Source organism: Periplaneta americana, chromosome 6, assembly GCF_040183065.1.
Source record: "Periplaneta americana isolate PAMFEO1 chromosome 6, P.americana_PAMFEO1_priV1, whole genome shotgun sequence".
Taxonomy (NCBI): Eukaryota; Metazoa; Arthropoda; class Insecta; order Blattodea; family Blattidae; genus Periplaneta; species Periplaneta americana.
In genome coordinates, this window is record NC_091122.1 from 148,779,829 (window position 1) to 148,801,107 (window position 21,279).

General features: G+C 34.1%; 2 protein-coding genes across 2 annotated transcripts in view; one reads left to right on the plus strand and one right to left on the minus strand.

Moving 5' to 3' along the window:
• Positions 1 to 15,593, minus strand: part of LOC138702275 (alpha-1-antitrypsin-like protein GS55-MS) — a 29,897-nt gene extending 14,304 nt beyond the window's left edge. The window contains exons 1-4 of the mRNA XM_069829857.1: positions 15,402 to 15,593; positions 12,140 to 12,356; positions 6,848 to 7,065; positions 2,014 to 2,199 (exon numbers count right to left, since the gene is read on the minus strand). Coding sequence (XP_069685958.1) covers positions 2,014 to 2,199; positions 6,848 to 7,065; positions 12,140 to 12,356; positions 15,402 to 15,593 — 813 coding nt within the window. The remainder of the gene's footprint in view (positions 1 to 2,013; positions 2,200 to 6,847; positions 7,066 to 12,139; positions 12,357 to 15,401) is intronic.
• Positions 1 to 21,279, plus strand: part of LOC138702314 (leukocyte elastase inhibitor-like) — a 163,491-nt gene that overhangs the window by 73,197 nt on the left and 69,015 nt on the right. The gene's annotated exons all lie outside the window — the stretch shown is intronic.

The following is a 21,279-nucleotide window of genomic DNA, read 5'->3' on the forward strand; positions in this document are numbered from 1 at the left end:
GAAAAGTGAGAGGAGAAAATTGAAAAGTACGCAAAACGCGTCCTCGCAAAGGGTTCGGAGCCGAAAGAAACTGAATATCTGAGCTCCAAGCCTGTTGGCCACTTGTCTCACTCCGGGTAAATCAATAAATTCAGACTCCACAATTTATAAAGTAACATATATATGTTGCAGTAATTTGTTTACTTACATTGCTCAAGTATACAAAATGTTATAAATATTTAAATTATTAATAAGTTGTGCTGAGGCACACGAGAAAAAAGTATATTTAATTAAATTACACAGAATATGTTTCAGGAATGGAGATCCTCAATTCATCTCTCTTCAGTTACATCATACAAACTCTTCGAGAAACTTTGAATTTCCTCTTCATTAGGTAAATATCCCTGAAATTCTCTCAAATCCTTAATTTTCTTTACATTTACTGGAAAAGTGTGCAAGTATGCTCTTTTTTCTGGCATTAAATGGCTGTCTTAATCTTTTCGCACAGAAATTATTATTTTTATTCCCTTTTTCTTTTTAAGCTATTTATTTACTGTATCTCACTGTCGCCCACTGAAAACATGTTGGCATAGTATAAACAATCAGCATGATTACTACAACAAAATAAACACATCTTGCTTTACAGTATGAGTTACTTGAGAGTTATCAACAACTGCCTACAGGGAACACCCTCTATAGCGGTGAAACATGGTTACGTTGAGAAACTCCGTAAATCCGTGACTTAAGGGGAGAGGACGGTATTTTTTTAAACTTCTTTCCTATTTGGTGTAAAATATTAATTTTTTGTATGTAGAGAGCTCATACCTGTAGAAACTCAAACAAAAATAAATATTTTGAAAAAAAAAAAATTATTTTGGGGCCCAGAATTTGAAAAAAATTTACCCAATGCAGGATTTTACTAAAACCGATATATCTAAACCATTTTTAAAGGTAGATTCATCCCGTTTTTTTGCAATGTACTTGCAAAAGTATGCTCTACAAACTGTCTTCAACAGAATTTTGATATTACTCCCTACGTTTGTAAAATAAACAATTAAAATTTAATAACACTTTTCTGAATTCCTTTCTTGCAAACAAACGGACGTAGTTTTAAAATGAAAAAAATTAACAAACTTCTGCTACAGAGAAAAGTTTCCTAATAGTCTAAAGAATGTGTGTTCTAAATTTCATGCATGTATCTTTAATAGTTCAGAAGTTATATCCATTTTTGTCTGGCAATGTAGCAAAAAAATGAAGTTACCGTAAACCGATAAAAGGCTGCGAGTGGTTTAAAAATCCATAGCGCAGGAAGTTTAAAATTGGCGTCTCAACATCCGATAAGGGTACAAATACCCACGAAATATTATGCAATGCATTCCACACATTCCACATATCAAGAAGTATTTCAAAGAAATTTTTTTTTTTATTCAATTTACCGGAAGCAACAATAAAAGGGGTCGAGTTATTTAAAAATCCAAAACGTAGGAAGTTCAAAAATGGCGTCTCAACATCTGATAAGAGCACAAATACCCACAAAATATTATGCTATGCATTCCACACATCACAGAGCATTTTTAAATTTTTTTTTTTCTAATTTACTAATTTTTCACCAAAAAATACCAACCTCTCCCCTTAAGGAGTTCCAAAACCTAAGCAACTGTATGCTTTGTCCTTACAAGTATTCTATACACCAGACTTGCGGTTTTGCAACATAAAATGATGCGTCTAGGTTGCGACTTTCACTTTTTCAAATAAAACGAAAATGATAAAAGAGTGACTTACGGGGTTTTAAAAATGACCGATTCAATTCTAATTCTGTTTGTATAATCAAAGTCAAAAGTAGTCAATTTCAATGAAATCTACGTTTGCAGACATAACAATTCAGATTCCAGTAACTAACATAATTGGAGAAGGATACACGATAGGATACACATTTTCTAATAATATGTCCATTAATGTAGTACCTAAATTTCTATATTCATATTACACTTAGTTTTAAATAGGGTGTACATGATATAATATAATTATTCTTACGTTTTTCAACACAGGAATCAGGTCCGTTTCTTTCTGAATTTTAAATTTTGGAAGAGACAGTCTCACCAGGTGTTCATTCTTCTCCGAGAACAATTCTGTTAGAATTTCAGGAGTTAAACGTTGAATAACGTCCTTCAATCCATACTTTATAATAGGGAGAACGAGAAGCATTGTAAAAGTTGTAACCTGTACACAGAAATAGAGTTTATGATTAATTATAATATAATTTCGAAAATTTGGGAAGATATATTTTACGATTTGCATATTCTAATCGATGAAAACGCAATGAAATGGGTAGCAGTCAATAAATGAAGGGTTCAGAGCCATAGTGGGCCAAGCGCCATTTATTAAAAACGGAGAAAGCAAGAGTTAAAGTTAAGTGAATACCATAGTTTAATGAAGATTGACGTAGCATTTAGTTTTAATGTGCATGATTAGGGGCATGGGTAATAAAATTGTCAACGAAGAAGGGGAGCGTCTTTGTCCCCTTTGCAAAGAAAAGGACTACTATAAACATATTTTATTACAGTGTGTCGAATTGGAACATGCACGGAGAAAATATCTACCACCCTCGATGCTAAGTCAGAATAGGAGTTCGCTTGCATGTCTTGACCTCATGGGAAATAGAGAATGGGATCAAAAGACTGGCTTGTTCCTCTTGAAGGCGAGAAAGATTAGAACTTCAGCTGTTGAAGTTTGTGACGCGAACTGAGGAAGGGATAATAGTATCCACCCAACTGTACACTTTATGTCTTGTAGGTTAGGATATATTATATAATGTGTTTTATTGTGCCATTTCCATTTTAATATGTGTGTTCTTCTAGAGAGTAGTTGGATGTAATCATAGGTGGGGGGAACCTACAAAGGAGGACTTGTTTTGGGTACAAAGCACGTACGGTCAGAAGACCCGTGCATTGTATTTTAGAGAAAATTATTATAATATAAAATCTGTATGTACAATATTACTCAATAAATCTGTCTGTCTGTCTGTCTGTCTGTCTGTCTGCCTGTCTGTCTGTCTGTCTAACTACCTACCTACCTACCTATCTATCTACTTTATATTACTTGCTGTATATTTTATTGAAATATGGCAGTCACTTAATTTTAACCCTTGTTTTTTCCGTTTTTAATGTATGGCACTTGGCCCACTATGACTCTGAACCCTTCAAATATCAAATTTCATATATTTTCGTTGCAATATTTTATACGTTCATGAAATATACAGGGACATCATTTTATTTTTACTTCAATTTTTATTGTACCTGAGTTTTTGAATGTACTTCACTCCCACCCCTTCTACTAAGGAAGTTCCAACTCCACACAGAACCAAGACCGCAGATAGTAAGCAGTACTGGGTTACTGGGTATAGTACGTTCCATAAATATGTTCGCGTTTTCCAGTGACGAAAGAGCTTTCAATATTGAATCATATTTTCTCACAGGTACTGTCCGTTTGCCTACGTCGCACCCCGATTTCCCCAACCTGCTTCTGCTCGCCCCTCTGTAAAAGCTGGGCTGTCTTAGCTCTTTTCTGAAAACATTAATTTCTCTTAGGAATTGGACGCTTACGTAATATTATACAGCTGTTTAATTTAACTTAAATAAAAGGGCCTCGTTAAGCAATTAACTGTCACGTGATTTCCTCCCTTTCCACAATTCTGCGGCATAACCACTTGGACGGACAGTAGATAGCATGTCTGAGTAATCTTATATTTTCGGGTCGGGCAGAAGTGAAGATTGAATTTACAGTACGTAGAGTAGGTACAGAATTATTTCAACATGAGTTACTAGTACGAAGGACGAAACTGGCAATTGGAATTAGATGCAATAGTCTATAGTGCGATAATATGCACAAAAGAACTGAAGCCTGTATCGAAATGAACGGCCACGATTTTCAAAATTGTGTTTAAATATTCATATTATGATTATTTTTCAATTTAACTTCTTTCTCTATATTGTACGCTAATGTACTGTAGACAATATAATATACACTGCATAATGAATACGTTCGCATGCATAACTCACTTCGTGAGTAAAAACACTTATTCTTAATACAGTAATGTACTTTGATTAAAGAAAAACCTAATGAAAATTATCAAACTCAAAATCGCGATATTTCCTAGTTTACGTAAATGGATGAACTACTTTTCTTCCATCCTATACCTAGTAGAGTGATTTGTGTTTTACGCCAGTATCATCGAACTCCAGTCTTGCAAGCGATGTTTCCGGGTCTCTAAAGGTATAGACAGGTTAATATTAAAAATGTTAGTAAAAATAAAATGATGTCCCTGTAGATAGTGATTCAAAGACAAATAAGTTTCAATGGATGTGTAGTACAATAAGGAAATAACTGCCAAGTAAAGAAAACAAGAAACACAACTTAAATTTTATCAAATAATTGGTCCCATTTTTAAAATACAGGCCAAAAAATTGAATTCTGAACAGAATAGAAAGACGCAAAATCGAGTCTGAAAAAATAAATTTTTATGACCCATTGCTGAGTATTCCTTTATACAGCTGAAAAATATAGTTATAAGATGACAATAACATATTTTTAAGGCAACTGAACAATTAAAATACAACTGATTATACAGCCCAAGAAATAAAGCGTATGAATCTAAATTTTGGATGCATTTTTAGAAAAGTTCTATGCTAGCCGAGGCAATGAAGGAAGTAGGGTTTACAGTCCATCAAGAGGTGCAGGGACTAGCCACACAAGGAAGTGTTCGGCGAATTGATATCATTGCCATTAAGAACAACTCGGCATACATTCTCGATCCTACCATCAGATTTGAGACACATGCAGATCAACCGCATGAGGTGGACAGTGAAAAGAAACGGATCTATGAACCAACAATCCCGTTCTATAAAGATAAATATAGCCTGTCCCATATTGATGTAATAGGTCTGATGGTGGGAGCACGAGGTACCATACCCTCCTTCTTTGCCAACAAATGTAAAAACCTGGGGCTAACACACAGCATTGTGAAGGAAATAGCCATTAGTGCCCTCAAAGGATCGGTTCAGATATTGAGAAATCATTTGTATGGGAGTGATAATGGAAATTTCAAGTTACCTTAACCGACGGCTGTTGATTGGATTTGTTGGCATTGATAGATATCAATGCCAACAAATCCGTACTATTATTTTTCTCGCGGTATATGCCATTCGAATCATTCTAACCAATCTGATGATATTTCCCCCCCCCCTTTCTTAACTGTAAATGAGCACAAACGCTACTTAGGTGTATATTTTTCTGACATTTTGTATAGTCGATTCCCGAACCGTTTCAAATGTATATCATTTTACCTTTTAGGTGTATTTCGAAATTATGTAATACGCTTTGTCAAATCTGGCAACCTTTTCATAAGGGAAGCTAAATTTATTATTATTATTATTATTATTATTATTATTATTATTATTATTATTATTATTATTTACTTACTTAATTACTTGCTTGCTTACTTACTTACTTACTTACTTACTTACTTACTTACTTACTTACTGGCTTTTAAAGAACCCGGAGGTTCATTGCCGCCCTCACATAAGCCCGCCATCGGTCCCTATCCTGAGCAAGATTAATCCAGTCTCTATCATCATATCCCACCTCCCTCAAATCCATTTTTATATTATCTTCCCATCTACGTCTCGGCCTTCCTAGAGGTATTTTTCCCTCCGGCCTCCCAACTAACACTCTATATGCATTTCTGGATTCGCCCATACGTGCTACATGCCCTGCCCATCTCAAACGTCTGGATTTAATGTTCCTAATTATGTCAGGTGAAAAATACAATGCGTGCAGTTCTGTGTTGTGTAACTTTCTCATTCTCTTGTAACTTCATCCCTCTTAGCCCCAAATATTTTCCTGAGAACCTTATTCTCAAACGCCCTTAACCTATGTTCCTCTCTCAACGTGAGAGTCCAAGTTTCATAACCATAAAGAACAACCGGTAATATAATTGTTTTATAAATTCTAACTTTCAGAATTTTTGACAGCAGACTGGATGATAAAAGCTTCTCAACCGAATAATAACAGGCATTTCCCATATTTATTCTGTGTTTAATTTCCTCCCGAGTATCAATTATATTTGTTACTGTTGCTCCAAGATATTTGAACTTCTCCACCTCTTCGAAAGATAAATTTCCAATTTTTATATTGCCATTTCGCACAATATTTCCGTCACGAGACATAATCATATACTTTGTCTTTTCAGGATTTACTTCCAAACCTATTTCTTTACTTGCTTCCAGTAAAATCCTCGTGTTTTTCCCTAATCATTTGTGGATTTTCTCCTAACATATTCACGTCATCCGCATAGACAAGCAGCTGATGTAACCCGTTCAATTCCCAACCCTCTCTGTTATCCTGGACTTTCCTAATGGCATACTCTAGAGCAAAGTTAAAAAGTAAAGGTGATAGTGCATCTCCTTGCTTTAGCCCACAGTGAATTGGAAACGCATCTGACAGAAATTGACCTATACGATCTCTGCTGTAAGTTTCACTGAGACACATTTTAATTAAACGAACTAGTTTCTTGGAAATACCAAATTCAATAAGAATATCATATAAAACTTCTCTCTTATTATTATTATTATTATTATTATTATTATTATTATTATTATTATTATTATTACTACTACTACTATTACTATTATTATTATTATTATTATTATTAGTATTATTAATATTATTATTATTAATATGGAAGTTCATAATGCAGTCAAATCAATAAATAACGTTGTGAAGGATATTAGAGACGGGATATGATTGCTTTTATAATGAAGCGGGCGCTTTCTTGAAGTTACCTTCATACGCATTGGGTCTCAAACGTCACCTGCATATTCAGATGTACCCATTTAGCTCCGAGCTCTGTTGATGTCCCAGCCATGTGTGTCTGCTCGTAGAACATAGTTGGCACATTATAAACCAAATCCGGCCCAGGTCGAAATTCTTCACTTTTAATCTTGATTGGGACAAATGTATTACTCCAGTTAGCTTCGAAGTAAAACGCAGAGAGAACTGCTAAAATGGCGCTCCGGTTCTCGGTCTCATCTACAAACCAAAGATCAATTCACTAATCACTTTATATCAGAGAAGCAATACAGTCTCATCTACAAAGCAAAGATCAATTCACTTTGTATCAGAGAAGTAATACAGTCTCATCTACAAAACAAAGATCAATTCACTTTGTATCAGAGAAGTAATACAGTCTCATCTACAAAACAAAGATCAATTCACTTTGTATCAGAGAAGTAATACAGTCTCATCTACAAAACAAAGCTCAATTGTATCGGAGAAGTAATACAGTCTCATCTACAAAACAAAGGTCAATTGTATCGGAGAAGTCATACAGTCTCATCTACAAAACAAATATCAATTCACTTTGTATCAGAGAAGTAATACAGTCTCATCTACAAAACAAAGATCAATTCACTTTGTATCAGAGAAGTAATACAGTCTCATCTACAAAACAAAGCTCAATTGTATCGGAGAAGTAATACAGTCTCATCTACAAAACAAAGGTCAATTGTATCGGAGAAGTCATACAGTCTCATCTACAAAACAAATATCAATTCACTTTGTATCAGAGAAGTAATACAGTCTCATCTACAAAACAAAGATCAATTCACTTTGTATCAGAGAAGTAATACAGTCTCATCTACAAAACAAAGCTCAATTGTATCGGAGAAATAATACAGTCTCATCTACAAAACAAAGATCAATTCACTTTGTATCAGAGAAGTAATACAGTCTCATCTACAAAACAAAGCTCAATTGTATCGGAGAAGTCTCATCTACAAAGCAAAGGTCAATTGTATCGGAGAAGTAATACAGTCTCATCTACAAAACAAATATCAATTCACTTTGTATCAGAGAAGTAATACAGTCTCATCTACAAAACAAAGATCAATTCACTTTGTATCAGAGAAGTAATACAATCTCATCTACAAAACAAAGATCAATTCACTTTGTATCAGAGAAGTAATACATTCTCATCTACAAAACAAAAATCAATTCACTTTGTATCAGAGAAGCAATACAGTCTCATCTACAAAACAAAGATCAATTCACTTTATATCAGAGAAGCAATACAGTCTCATCTACAAAACAAAGATCAATTCACTTTGTATCAGAGAAGTAATACAGTCTCATCTACAAAACAAAGATCAATTGTATCGGAGAAGTAATACAGTCTCATCTACAAAACAAAGATCAATTCACTTTGTATCAGAGAAGTAATACAGTCTCATCTACAAAATAAAGATCAATTGTATCGGAGAAGTAATACAGTCTCATCTACAAAACAAACATCAATTGTATCGGAGAAGTAATACAGTCTCATCTACAAAACAAAGGTCAATTGTATCAGAGAAGTAATACAGTCTCATCTACAAAACAAAGATCAATTCACTTTGTATCAGAGAAGCAATACAGTCTCATCTACAAAACAAAGATCAATTCACTTCATATCAGAGAAGCAATACAGTCTCATCTACAAAACAAAGATCAATTCACTTTGTATCAGAGAAGTAATACAGTCTCATCTACAAAACAAAGATCAATTGTATCGGAGAAGTAATACAATCTCATCTACAAAACAAAGATCAATTCACTTTATATCAGAGAAGCAATACAGTCTCATCTACAAAACAAAGATCAATTCACTTTGTATCAGAGAAGTAATACAGTCTCATCTACAAAATAAAGATCAATTGTATCGGAGAAGTAATACAGTCTCATCTACAAAACAAACATCAATTGTATCGGAGAAGTAATACAGTCTCATCTACAAAACAAAGATCAATTCACTTTGTATCAGAGAAGTAATACAGTCTCATCTACAAAACAAAGATCAATTCACTTTATATCAGAGAAGCAATACAGTCTCATCTACAAAACAAAGATCAATTCACTTTGTATCAGAGAAGCAATACAGTCTCATCTACAAAACAAAGATCAATTCACTTTATATCAGAGAAGCAATACAGTCTCATCTATAAAACAAAGATCAATTCACTTTGTATCAGAGAAGTAATACAGTCTCATCTACAAAACAATGATCAATTGTATCGGAGAAGTAATACAGTCTCATCTACAAAACAAAGATCAATTCACTTTATATCAGAGAAGCAATACAGTCTCATCTACAAAACAAAGATCAATTCACTTTGTATCAGAGAAGTAATACAGTCTCATCTACAAAATAAAGATCAATTGTATCGGAGAAGTAATACAGTCTCATCTACAAAACAAACATCAATTGTATCGGAGAAGTAATACAGTCTCATCTACAAAACAAAGATCAATTCACTTTGTATAAGAGAAGTAATACAGTCTCATCTACAAAACAAAGATCAATTCACTTTATATCAGAGAAGCAATACAGTCTCATCTACAAAACAAAGATCAATTCACTTTATATCAGAGAAGCAATACAGTCTCATCTACAAAACAAAGATCAATTCACTTTGTATCAGAGAAGCAATACAGTTCAAAATAATATTGTAAAGAAGTTCATTTGCAATGAATGCAAGTCCTCTTTACAATTGAAGGGTTCAGAGCCATAGTGGGCCAAGCGCCATTTATTAAAAATGGAGAAAGCAAGTGTTAAAGTTAAGTGAATACCATAGTTTAATGAAGATTGACATATCATTTAGTTTTAATGTGTATACTTTATATTACTTGCTATATGTTTCCATTGAATTAAGGATAGCAGACGGCGATGGTTGGATGGAGCAATATAGACCAAGCAAGGAAAAAAATAAATGTTCGCCTGAAGGACAAATGTAAATATTACGTTGGTTAGTTGGAATACATCGCATTATCGTCTCTAGGTTGTAGAAACGTAATATTATTCTTCGGCCTATAAACACTTATACAGGGCAACACTATTTACAAAAGTACTTTGTAACAATTTTAATAATAATAATAATAATAATAATAATAATAATAATAATAATAATTATAGTGTGTCTAATGCCTACTCACTTCACTTTGCGTGATTCGGGTTCCGCATACTACGGACAGATGGCACACCACTTCGGCGGGCCACGTTATACATGATGTGTATCTGTGAAGATTTATGTCGTGTACTAGGGTGAATGTTCGTGTAAGTGTAGTGTAGGGAATGGGTGAGGATGATGATGGTGAGGAAGAGAAAGAGGAAACCCGGTGCCGGCACGTAGCCTACTCCTGTTGAATAGCACCAAGGGGGCCGCCAGGCTTAACAACCCCTTCCTACGGACGAATCACTATCAACAGTGACATATGCCTTCTCTTCATATGCACTGCGGAGAGATTTGGGATTTAACCCAGGCATATTGGTGCACAATTTAGTGATTAGAAGCTATGCACCGCCATCTCTCCTAGTCCCGAAGTAGAAATTTTTAAGAAAATTTCTGACCCCGCCGGGAATCGAACCCGGGCCGTCTAGACTGGAGGCAGATGCTACCTTAGAGCTAACTCGGCGGAGTTAATAATAATAATTATTATTATTAACTCCGCCGAATTATTATTATTATTATTATTATTATTATTAACTCCGCCGAATTATTATTATTATTATTATTATTATTATTATTATTATTATTATAACACATACCATATTTTATAACTGTAGGCCTACAGTATATAAATTATTACAAAATAAGGAAAAAAACAACGTAAACACAGTAATTATAAAACATAGGTTACAGAAGTAGACTCGTCTGAAACTAATTAGATTACTATAAAAGAAATAGTATTTAGATAAAATATTTAGAAAACAATATGTTCTATTTAGAATAAACCTAACCCCCATATGAGTAAAACTCATTACCAAGAAACGAAGATATTATACTTAAAATGAAAATAAATGAAGTATTCTATAAGAAGTTAGACAATCTTCAGAAAAATGCACACACGTGAAAGCACTCCATGCACGCGAAAGAAATGCTTATTAATAATATTTCTGGTCTAAACTATCAGCCTGTCACGCAGGCGATCTGAGTTCGAATCCCAGTGCACGATTTTAAATATTTTAATTCCAGTATCTCATTGAAACTCGTATTACAGAGCGTATTCCGAATCTCACCGGTGAGCAATCCGATGGCATCACGGTGTTCCGAATTCCACCGATGACGTCATTGATGCTCCACCTGTGTCGCACCGGTGCCATTAACTTGCAGAGGTGGTGGCAGTCTCCATCAGCCGCCATCAGTGAATCTAATTGGTTCTTGTATAGGGCGGGAATTAGCAGACGAATAACACTGCTGTGTCATGGCGGTGTGTTCTGCTTTAGTTCTGCTGCATTGTTTGTAATGAGCACAACGTAAAAACAATATGTTAATGGCTTATGAGCGAACGTGTCAACGGACCAGTTATTACTATCGGTTCAACAAATAAGTTGTTCATGATCTCTTTTATTTGAACGAGATGGCAGTACGGAAATTTCGCAAAATTTTGCTAGCGTAGCACAGATAACCACTTACACAGTCGCCATGACAGCATCGATTCTTCCAGAAGTTTTGTTCCTTATTTTCGTTGCAACGTGACGTCATTGATGCCACCGGACCGGTGAGATTCGGAACACGCTGTATGTGGACGTATTCCGAATCTCAGCTCTGAGTAATCTGATGGCATCACGGTGTTCAGAATTTCAAAGATGACGTCACTGATGCTCCACCGGTGTCGCATCGGTTAAACCACCTTGCAGAGGTGGTGGCAGCCGCCATCATTGAATCTGATTGGTTCTTGTATAGGGCGGGAATTAGCAGACGAATGACATCGTGCACTGTTGTGTCATGGCGGTGTGTTCTGCTGTATTGTTTGTAATGAGCACAACGTAAAAACGATATGTTAATGGCTTATGAGCGAACGTGTCAACGGACCAGTTTTACTACCGGTTCAAGAAATAAATTGTTTTTGCTCCCATTTCTTTGAACGAGATGACAGTACAGAAATTTCGCAAAATCTTGCTAGCATAGCACAAAGAACAACTTATACAGCCGCCATGACAGCCATCGATCCTTCCAGCAGTTTTGTTCCTACTTCGCTGCAGCGTGACGTCATTGTTGTCCATTGTTGTCCACCGGTCCGGTGAGATTCGTAATACGCTGTTTGTTACAGAAATGTAAATCAACCTTACCTACTGAAATGAGCTGCGTGATATTCTGTTTATTATTTTTGATGACGTATGTATTAACTGCTTCCTTTGCCTCTTCAACAGTCGTGAAATCAATATAAATGAATTCGGTCATGAAGTAATCTGTCATGCAAGTCTCGAAATTCGGAAGCACATCGCATCCATTCCTTAGAAATATACCGTTATCTGCCTCGACTGTGAAGTTCTCTTCACCTCTGTACTGAAATAAATACAATTTTATATTATTGTTATTAATCAAGAAATGGATTCAGAACATCTCAAAATCTGTGCGTCAGTGGCTAACCATGACAATATCTTTGAAAAATATTGGAGTGCAAGAGGTCAAATGACTTTATTGTCAAATGCCTGGCATTAGAAAACAGCAACAACATATTATTGTTATTGTAACATAACTGTAATAATCCTCTTCATATATTTTTGGTACAATTTCTCACTAATGGTGACAGGGCTTCGATTGTGTTAGCTCTTACTAACTCAACATCTATATTGAATTAATTAATTAATTAAATTACACATCGCAGAATCAGACCTGTAAGTTATTTTTAGTAAGCCTTGAAGTTTTTAATAACCAATTGAATTTGAGCTCTAAATATGTCAGCAATCCTGCAGGTCATTGCCTTCGTGTAATAGCCTATTGTTTATTGTGGGCTAGTGTGTGTTTTGTTTTATTTTGAAATGATGCAATTAGTTCTCAAAACTGACGAAAGATGGATTTTGGAAAATATGAAAATTATGTAGGAAAACTAACGCTTCACTGAAAGTTACTATTTTTCTGAAAAACTTCGGGTTCCAAGCTTCAAAATGAGGGGTCATTTATTAAAATCCGTTCAGCCGTTTTCCCGTAATTTCCATTATCAGTTCAAATTGTTATATAGACTAGTGTGGCTTATGTAGCAAATGCTACAAACTAAGTTCATCAGACGTTCAAATAAAAATTATTAGATTTATTTTCAATGAAGAATACCAGACATTTTGAAAGTTATTTGCTTTCGTAATAATGAAACATACTCCCTCTGAATGGTTTTTTTATGCCAAATACTTTTTCTTGAACCTATACATCTTCAGTTTTCGAGTTTCAACGCAAAAATGCAAGTAACAATGTCAGGACGATCAGTGGGTTTTTCATGTGGGAGTAAAGCAATAACCATTTCAGATCATTGTGGATTCTAGGTGTAAGTTTATAAAAGCTTTCGAGCAATAGACATAGCATCTTAGCAAAGCTGCTGCATGTAGGGCTTGAAATGTAGAGGGTAAAATCATTTTATCCTGCTAAGAGATTCTTGCTGAAATGATTGGGAGACTACATAATTTTGTAGGATTCTTATTTTATCAGTACCTCTTCGTCTTTCCTTAGGAACTGGAATTTTTGCGCTCTCTCGAGCCAATACTGAAGAGAATGACGCATATAAATATCTACACCACACCGCCATTAAGTAACTTATATGAAAAAGACCCAACCACGTGTGATTAATAACTATAAAAATATTTAATTTTTAATAACAATATTATCTTACGTACGTTTTCTAGTTTTATATACAGTTTTTATTTTAGTAGGTTATTTTATGACGCTTTATCAACATCTTAAGTTATTTAGCATCTGAATGACATGAAGGCGATAATGCCGGTGAAATGAGTCCGGGATCCAGCATCGATAGTTACCCACCATTTGCTCATATTGGATTGAGGAGAAAACCCCGCAAAAAACCTCAACCAGGTAACTTGTCCCGATTGAGAATCGAACCCGGAGCACCTGGTTTCGCGGCCAGATGCGCTAACCATTACTCCACAGTTGTAGACATATATATATATATATATATATATATATATATATATATAGCCGCCACTCAGTAAATTATAGAAATTAACATCTAATTTAAGATATTCTCTACATCTACTTACATAACCCCAAAACGTTTCGCTTTCATATGATTAATATAGCATTAATAATTAAAAACAATCACATCATGGCATTAACTATAATAATATTTCATTTCTAATGGTAATATTGTCATCAAACCACCTCAACTTTTGTAGATTTTAATATCCAATACACAGCTGTAGTCAGAAAATTACACACCGCAGAATCAGATCTGTAATAGTAATATACGTTACAAGAGCGGTATGTTGAAGTTTTCATGGTCGAGGAAAAGATTGAAAAAGCGAAACGTAGTTGAGCTTTTTCAATTTCCGAGAACATGAAAACAAACATACCGCTCGTGTATCGTACATTATTTTGTGCGAAGATCGTTTATTACATACCTGAAAGACGAATTTCTAATTAGTTGCAATGAAATCTCCATGTTGGTTTCTGTTTAATGACGGCAACTTCGGAAAACTTAATATCTTTCTTCAACATTGTTGCTATAAAATGTTTTCTGTGTTTACTATACTCCAGCAGGCCGTGATATACGTCTGTCTTTTTTTTCCCCCCAGTCTATAAATGCGAACTTAAAACAAACGGTAAGGTTATGTAATGATTTATTTTTAATTTTAATATTTTAACAATACTATTTACATAACATATTGCAGTAATAACATCGGCATCTGGAATCTTGTTGATTTTTTCACGGCTTCCTTAATGTTACTTGCATCAGGAATGCAATAAGTTTCGTGGAGTAGTAGACTTTACTTAATTTTTGGAAATATTTAAAAACAATAATTAACATTGCAATTTAGGTGAAATTGCAGTGGTAAGTTTCCAATTTATAATTATATGTTAATATGTTAAAAGCCTAAAGCAGTAAAATCAATGTGTCACTTAAGCGGTAAGAAGAGGGAAATTGTTATGTGTGTTACGTTGGGAATACTGAATGTGGTATTTCACACTTACCGCGTATTGGTTCTGTGCGGAAAACAAGCAAATACGCACGATCTCGCACAAATTATTTTTAGCAAGTCTTTAAATTTTTTAATTGAATTTGAGCTCTAAATATGTCAGCAATCCTGCAGGTCATGGCCTTCGTGTAATTGTGTAATAGCCTATTGTTTATTGTAGTTTGTGTTTTGTTTTATACTGAAGTGCAATTAATTTGTTCTCAAAACTGACGAAAGATGGATTTTGGAAAATAGGAAAATGATGTAGAAAAATTGAAATTTCAATGAAAACTACTGTTTTTCTGAAAAACTTTGGGTTCCACTCTTCAAAATGAGGGGTCACTCATTAAAATCCGTTCAGCCGTTTTCCCGTAATTTCCATTACCAGTTCAAATTATACTACCCCCCCCCCCGTAAATGATTCACTCACAATGATGCTGTGGATGAAGTTTTGGCATTCATTACGCGTCTTCTCTGCGTCTGCGCGTAGAGTTGTGCGCAGAAGTGTCTGAATTTGCCCCCGCGCGCCCTGCTGTGTCTGCGCCAATATGCAGTACACACTGATTGGGGAGACAATTACGTTTCCTGGCTCGCTCTGAAGAAGAGTCTGGGAAACAGACATGTTGCATTAGTACACAATCAGGTCGACATAATTCTACACACATACACAGTCTTCCGTCAGGAACGCGACTGAACTCCAGTTACCAATGAAAGGGAGCCGTGCTGTGGCATGCAAAGACTGTGAGAGCTGCGTGGTCCAGTCGCGTTCCTAACGAAACTCCCTGTATTATCACAGTCTAGTATATACAGCCGCGAAGCTTGGGGTGATTTTTTGCATTTCTCGCGATAGTTGCTAGCCGCTTGGAGCGCTGTGTGTACAAGGAACAATAGACTGTGTCACTGGCATCGTGATCTAATACAGGCCGTATTAGGTTTATATCTTTTTTTGGTGACTATTACACTCTTACTACGTCATACTACTTTTGACCAATAAAACGGTACGAAAGGACGTATTTCAACCAATCATGGCTGCTTATCGCACAATTTTATCGCGTTCCTAGCATTTGTTTAATTTTATCGCGTCCCTAGCATTTGTTTCTTTGTTTGCCAACATTTGAAACTGCGCTGGTCTGGACGTCAAAAATATATATAAAATTACAAACCACTCCAGTCGATGCACAGCAATTTCAAATATGACTCGCATTGGCATTCAAGAACAAGAATTAATAAAAATCACTGATCATGCCTATGCATCTTCTGAAATCCGATTTACAAATAAATGAAGAGCACCATTCGGAAATCCTGAATAAGTTGAATACACCATGTAGGTCTAAATCAACGAGTTCCACTTCTATTACGCACACGTCCAATATAACATCAGTTGAACCACCAACCACATTCAAATTTGAAAATTGTACATTCAATAATTATTCCTTTTAAAATTATTCATTCGGAAATTCTGAATAAGTTGAATACACCATGTAAGGCTAAATCAACGAGTTCCACTTCTATTACGCACACGTCCAATATAACATCAATTGAACCACCAACCACATTCAAATTTGAAAATTGTACATTCAATAATTATTCCTTTTAAAATTATTCATGTTTATTTTTTATGTCATCGTCGTTAATTAAAACTTTTCTAACACTTGTGTATATTAGTTAGGTTATGTTATAGCTTCTGCTCTGAGAGGATAAAAGGAACTTCTGCTATATGATATTATGGATAGTCACGTATCAGAGATTGTTTAATATTAAGATTTATTGAATAGTAATCATTACATTGTCTGTATAAAGACACTACTGCCATCTAGCATGGATCTAGCGTAATATTTATAATGTTGAGATGGTACAATAATACATTTGAAGACAGTTGTATTTTCGTAAGTCAATTAATATTTTATTGTATTGGAGTACTTCGTTACTTCTAATCTTTATATACTTTCTTCTAATCGTGTAATAGTGAATTAAATCCCACTCGAGTTTTGATTTTCTCTAGATAAATCAAAACGTCTAGTGAGATTACTGTTGAAAAAAATTAGAATGGATAGAATAAAGGAAATAGATGTGAACGAAAGTAATTAAGAAATATATAAATAAATAGTGAAATAATTGTAGTGTATATGTATATGTATGTGTATGTGTATATATTGTTCTTTCTCTTTCTTGTTATAGACGTAAAATTATGCATGGAAGAAAGTAACAAATGTAGATGTATGGAGAAATGCGAGGAAAGTCAACATCCCTTAATAATAAACAAATACACGAAAAATAAAATACCGGAGAAGATTGCAAAATTAAAAAATAGAAGGAAGGAAGCATTAAGGGAAAGTACAGTTACTGAGCTGACTAATAAATTCAATTTTGGAAGGTACGCTTTGTCTAGACTCACAGATAATAACATATTTGACTTAGTTAGAAATTATTTGGCTATCTTTTTTATTTCTAAATTTAATAGTTTTGAAGGTACGTCAAAAGAATATTATGAAATAAAATTAAGGAATGAAGGCTTACCTACGAGAGAGAGAGCTTGAATGAACTGTATAAATATTTTTGTAAGGAAAGAGGTATGGAAGAAACTAGAATTAGAGATGATTTAGATACGCTAGCTGCACATTGCAGAATGAAGGGGGAAGTACATCTTAGGAAGGTAAACCAGTATTGATGGTACCAATATTCTAGAATGAGTTGAGTCTTGCACAATAACTGAAAGCTAGTGCAAGATAAAACAAATTATGTTAATAGGTAAAATGTAGAAATTGTATTTAAATAATAATATAGCTTTGTGTAAAATTGTTGTACGTAATGTGTCTGTGATCTGTTATATATAATAAACCATAAACCATAAACCATAAATTTAAATACAGGCCGTAAGGCAGACCATGTGACTCGCTTAACCCGATCACGAAGGGCGGCGTTTCAACCATATAAATTAATTGGAATGCATAAAAAGTAACATGTATTTCTCTAAAATGTAGTGTAATTGCATTAATAAAATTTAAAACAATGATTAGGAGACACTTCAGACATAATTCCTTGCGAGTTAAGGTGTAATATTATTTTTGGTGTGAAAATTACGTTGTTAGTATGTGTAATAGACCTACATGCCTTTATTTCGATTAAATATTGCGAAATTATTGTACATTCATTTATGCACGATTCAATCATTTTCACTTGCACCGCACGAATATTTAGATATGTTGAAATTATAGGTTATATTTACTGTCCCAGTAGCCCCTTTCTGTCTAATTTTAGTGGTCTCCAATGCCCTGCCATTCATATGGAAATATTATAGGTTATGTTTACTATATCTTATATTCATAAATTCTCAATTATACATTATAATTAAGCATGTCATGTATGTTACTCCGCACATTCAATTTGTCTGTATTTCAATACTACGATTGAGTATTGAATTATTGTATTTATCTACTACCTAAGAGACGATGTAACAATCGTACGTACACTAATTTCATAGGAGTGGTATGATAAATTTTCTGTCTTTATCAAGGAAGGTACATGTGTTATATTAAAATCACAATATAAATTATTTTTTATTAAACCTCAAAATAGCTTCCATTCTAAACTTAAAATGTTGATGCGAAAAGATTATGTTATCATGTAAAATTCTCTTCACATTAAAATAACACAGTTTTACAATTATTTCTGCAACATATTATGCAACAAGAAGTAAAGGGAACTTATGGACACATTACACTAAATAAATCTTAGCTATGATACGCAATAAAGTTATGATATTATCATTCACTGAGCTCCATACACTGAAACAGAAAACCCGAATATATATTACGGCCTGGTCTAGATCGAAAAGGCATTTCGCATTGTTGTGAAAAGTTGTGTAAACTGTGAAATGTTCGTTATCGGTTGTAATAACTGCAAATGGCTAAAATACAATAATTTGAGTAATGATATGGGACAAGGAGACGTTTGTTGCACTATAAATTCTAAGAAAAAGAGGTCAGATTTATCCTTCCGAAAGATCCAGGAAGGTGAGTTTATAAAATATAATATAATATATAAACCTTATGTATTTCGTATTTCAATAGTGGAAGGAAGGTGTTAATTTTTCAAAAGAACACGATATCAAAAGTACAATACATTTTATCGTCTACTAGGGAAAGAGTCTGTGATGAGGCAACAGTAGCGATCCTGGTGGCTAGCAACTATCTATGGATGCATATTTCAACTGTCTATGTTTGCATATTTAGTAAGTATTAAGCTTCGCAACTGTATATACTAAACTGTGGTATTACTAAATTTGATTCGCTGAGTCGCCACGGCACTACACAATTGCCGCCGCTATGGCGTGCTGGGCCCGCCAATAAAGACACTAAGATTATATAGATGTTAGAATGACTGCAGTCAGAAATTGGTTTTGGAGACATACCCGTACTCTTCTAGAATATAAGTCGTAAATACACTAGGGATGTGCAAAAATAACATGTTATTTTCATGCGGTTAGCCGGTTAATTGACGGTTATTTTTGTTCGCCGGTTTAACCTGATAACCGGTTATATTCCTGAATAACCGAACGACCGGTATAAATATACACCGAATCAAATGTATTTTAATTTATTTAAAACTAGCCGTACCCGTGCGCTCCGCTGCACCTGTTAGAAATAAATATAAAGTATAATTACATAATTAAAATAGGACGTTTGATCCAGGGAACAACTTTTACAACAGCGCAAGATAATCTGCTTCGCTCATTACCCAATTTTTTTTGCATTGCATTTATTGCATATATATTTTATGTATTTTAACACGATTCAATTGAGCATAGTTAAAACTTGAATTATAAAATAATGGATTGCTAAGCTAACATAATATTACTGCATACTAAATCAATACACTCTCGTTGTTCTTTAATTCTCTGAGATTAAAATGAGTGTACATAAATATTATTTTAAGAAATACAGAAAACGAATGTACAAAATAGCCTATCAAATTTTCTGTGCATAAGAAGCTATTTTAATCTTACCTGTCCTGAATTTACTCAGACGTTACTGTAATAACATTATAGCATTATGTCCATCTAGAGAAACTACACTTTCCAATGGTGAAATAATAATTAATTATACAAATCGATTAATTTAGCTTCTGATATTACTTCATACAAGCACAGAAACATTCTCTGTAGGCTATGTTTAATAGCTTTCGATTGTTGATGTCCAAGGCCCCTTATAGACGAAGTCATTTGTTCTTAATTCATTGCACCGTCATAGATGGCGTTATTTTAATTTTAAAACTCATTTATCTCATTAAATATCAGTCCTGTCAAAATTTTGTAAAGAATAAAACTTATCGGAAATCATTTTTAAAGAAACTTTTGATATGTAATATTTTTCACAAAAATCAATAATAAGCGAGATATTTCGATTTATTTAATTCAGGCCCCCTTATAACCCCCCTTTTAAATAAAGTATTTTGAATGCCATATAGCCTAAAATCTAAGTTACAACGAACTTAATTTATATTCCAATTTTCATATAAATCTGTTCAGCCATTATCGCGTGAAAAGGTAACAAACATCCAGATAGATAGACAGACAGACATACAAACAAAAATTTCAAAAAAGCGATTTTCGGTTTCAGGATGCTTAATTATACATGTTAACACCAATAATTTTTGGAAAATCGAAAATTACCAGAAAAAGTTTGGCTACAGATTTATTATTAGTATAGATTTAATATCAGTCGAACCTCGTTTCTTTTTATTATTTTGCGCTCTACGTAATCAACCCCATATACAAATTGTCTCGTTGGCCATTCCTAGATGGGGTATGGATTACTACTTTACTTAGTTCATCTGTCCATGGATGGCAAAATGAAATTTTACTTCGAATCAATATCAATAATAGGCCTATGTGTCAATCTTAATCGCAGACTTTATTTGATTGGCTTATAGGCCTGATATATATCTGCGGGTATTGGACCATTTCAAACGGCGAGAAACTTTTCTTTTTAATGGCTTAGGTCATTGATATTTTATATCATTGCCCCAGCAGGTCTCTAACTTCCCAATAGTGATCATTTTCACAGGTGGACTTCAGAAATTGGCATTGTTGTAAATGTGTTCTGTCCATATAGCGAGAAACTTTTACTTCAATATTTATTGGTTACTAGCTGTGCCCGTGTGCTCCGCTGCACCCGTTAGAAATAAATATAAAGTAATTACATAATTAAAATAGGACATCTGGTCCAGGGAACATTCGTGTTTGATAGAAGGATAAATCGTTTAATATGTCACTTAATTTAAATTGTATTTAAATAATTAAAATGCGA